This window comes from Podarcis gaigeae (genome assembly GCF_964106915.1).
Source record: "Podarcis gaigeae genome assembly, chromosome: 2".
Taxonomy (NCBI): Eukaryota; Metazoa; Chordata; class Lepidosauria; order Squamata; family Lacertidae; genus Podarcis; species Podarcis gaigeae.
In genome coordinates this window covers 69335828-69338216 of record NC_139679.1, presented here as the reverse complement: position 1 = coordinate 69338216, position 2389 = coordinate 69335828, and the positions used below count along the sequence as shown (strand labels likewise).

At 45.4% G+C, this 2389-nt stretch overlaps 1 protein-coding gene across 6 annotated transcripts in view; it reads right to left on the bottom strand.

Annotated features, from left to right (window-relative positions):
- Positions 1-1669: 1669 nt before the first annotated feature.
- The window catches only part of CDHR2 (cadherin related family member 2), a 30666-nt gene continuing 29946 nt past the window's right edge, over positions 1670-2389 (bottom strand). For 4 of the 6 annotated variants that reach the window (XM_083726249.1, XM_083726246.1, XM_083726248.1 and 1 more), the window contains one exon: positions 1670-2182. In XM_083726249.1, the coding sequence (XP_083582375.1) occupies positions 2027-2182 (156 nt within the window). In that variant the 3' untranslated portion in view covers positions 1670-2026. The remainder of the gene's footprint in view (positions 2183-2389) is intronic. The other 2 variants (XR_014561113.1, XM_083726247.1) reach the window with 1 other exon arrangement.

The following is a 2389-nucleotide window of genomic DNA, read 5'->3' as shown; positions in this document are numbered from 1 at the left end:
GCAACCACCTCCATATGCCCCCTGCCCAAGAGGGCTTTATTTGTGTTTGTCAAGGGCTTTGGAGGGGAGAAGGGTTGTTTTCTTCACAGTCTGTTGCCAGCTCAGAACAGGTTCGCTCTACTGTGGGGTGGGGGTGGGGGAACTACACTGCAGTGCTACATGGATGGGCTTTCACAAAGCTATATCTTGGGGGCTTGTAAAAGGGGCTGAGATCTGTGGTCCTCCCTATATCCAGGCTTGCTGGCTCTTTTATCAGGGACAGTTCAAGCCTTTTTGCAGCCTGAGGTGGAGCCCTCTTCCCATCAAGGTGCATAAGGACCAAAGCCAGCCAAGTAATTTTGCCACCTGAGGCAGAAAACCCCACAAGCATCTGACTGTCTATGGGAGTAAAAGTAAAGTCTTAATAAATAACATTTTGCTGCTCTTTCATAGTAACTAAAATCAGTTCCCTGAATGGCTGCCTCAGAAGCATTGCCTTCAAGTAGGTGTAAGTCTGTTGGCACAGCTGAAGAAAATGCTTGTGTCCTGGCAGCTTAGATGGTGATAAAAGCTCAGAGACCATGGCTTTGTACACCTTTGCATATCTTAGAACGCATTCATTCATTCACCTGTTCATCTGGATGCTGGCTGTTTGTCTGAGCAGCTTCAGCATCTTACCGCGGTTTCCCGCTATAGTAATTCAGACTGTGAGGGAAACGCTCCCTCATTTGCTGAATATATATTGGGAAGGTACACATGCTTCACACAGCCATGCAAATGGTAAACCAATTCAAAGCCTACTTCAGAAAGCATTGACTATGGGCTGAAGGGTGGGGGAAAGGGTTTATCTGTTAACCAAACAGACTCACAATGCCCGTCAAGCAAAAAGCAGAGGAGAGGCACCCTTCTGGTTTTGCAATCATTAATATGTTTGCCATTTGACTGGGCAATATACTTTTCTCTTAACCCAGCATCTTCCTTACAGTCGTGAAGAGGTGATACCTTAGGCAGATCCTGGATCTTGCTCCAAAGTTTCCCCCCATTTGCTTCTCCATGAACCCAACCACATGTCAAAGGCACTGCAAATAACCTGCAAAGCAGCTGCAAGTTAGTTGGTGATCAGGAAGGACCTTAGCTGTTACTACTAGGATTATATAGGTCCTATCCTTAGAACCTCACAATACACTTTTCCAGAGGAATACTCAAGCTTAGATTATTATTCCAGGAAAAGAAAAGGTGAGCCCAGGATACAAGGAGCTGAATCAGGACAGTGGCTTGTTCTTTTGTCACTAGTGATACATGGGAAGCTGAATGTGCTACCTGGCCACCAGTCTATCATGATTTCTTGAAAAACAAGGTAAGATACATCACCTTAGCAGAGATAGTGGTAGCACTGCACAGCACAGGTTCTATGCCCAGAGATTAGTAGCTTTAGGTGATATTCAATAAATGCATCTCCACTTGTGCAACATAACTTGCCCCCTTCTCCCATGCCCTGCACCCTTCCCAAACCTTATCCAGAGTGTTGAGTGAACATGTTTAGGGGGTGCACAGGGAGGGAGGACACCCCAGGGTGCAAGCAGAAATCCTTGTGCTGACAAACCGTCTCTTAGTGCTAGGTTCGGTTGGATACAACCTAATAGTCTAAATCCCCATTCCCTCCCTGCCCTGTTTCCAGTGAGAGGTGGAATTTTTATTATGTTATTTATTTCATGAAATTTATACACTGCTTGATTGTTTTTTTTTTAAAAAAAACCCAACCCATTTTGCATCGTACCTTTTGAACACATGAAAATACTGGTGTTGCCTAGCATGGTAGGCACTTACCACCTCTTCCACTTTCTTGCTGTTCAGTGTGATCTCTCTAGTTTGGGCCAGGCTCATTTCTGCCTAGGATGCAGGCTTGCAGACAATCATAAGTCATGGATTAAAAAGGATTCCCTGTGAGTTTCTTTACAGTTGCTGGCGCAATGTCTCTGAGCCAGTGTTGCTATACAAGTCCTGCTCATAAGTGTCTCTTCCTCTGCCAGGAGGAAGCAGGGTGTGATCAGAGATCACTGGTGTCCAAAGAGGGGTTGTCAAAGGCAAAAGACTGCTTGGAGTGTCCCAGTTGCTCTGGCTTATCTTTCTTATGGCTTTCTAAGGCGGCTTTCAGTGGCTCATTCCAGCCATTTGCCTGGTTTCCAGCATCTGCTTTGTCCTGCTGGGATGAAAGAGAGTATGAGATTAGAATATGATCCATCTATGTTGTAAAGTCCTATTTGCCATTGTGTCCTTGGATTATTGGGTGGGTTGTCACTTCAAGAACTGCAGCATTGACCACATAAGCAGTCATTTCCTGTGGTGCAGGAACCTGAACCTCTGCACGTGAAAGCTGAATATCAAGTCTAAGAGAGCAGATCCACTTTGA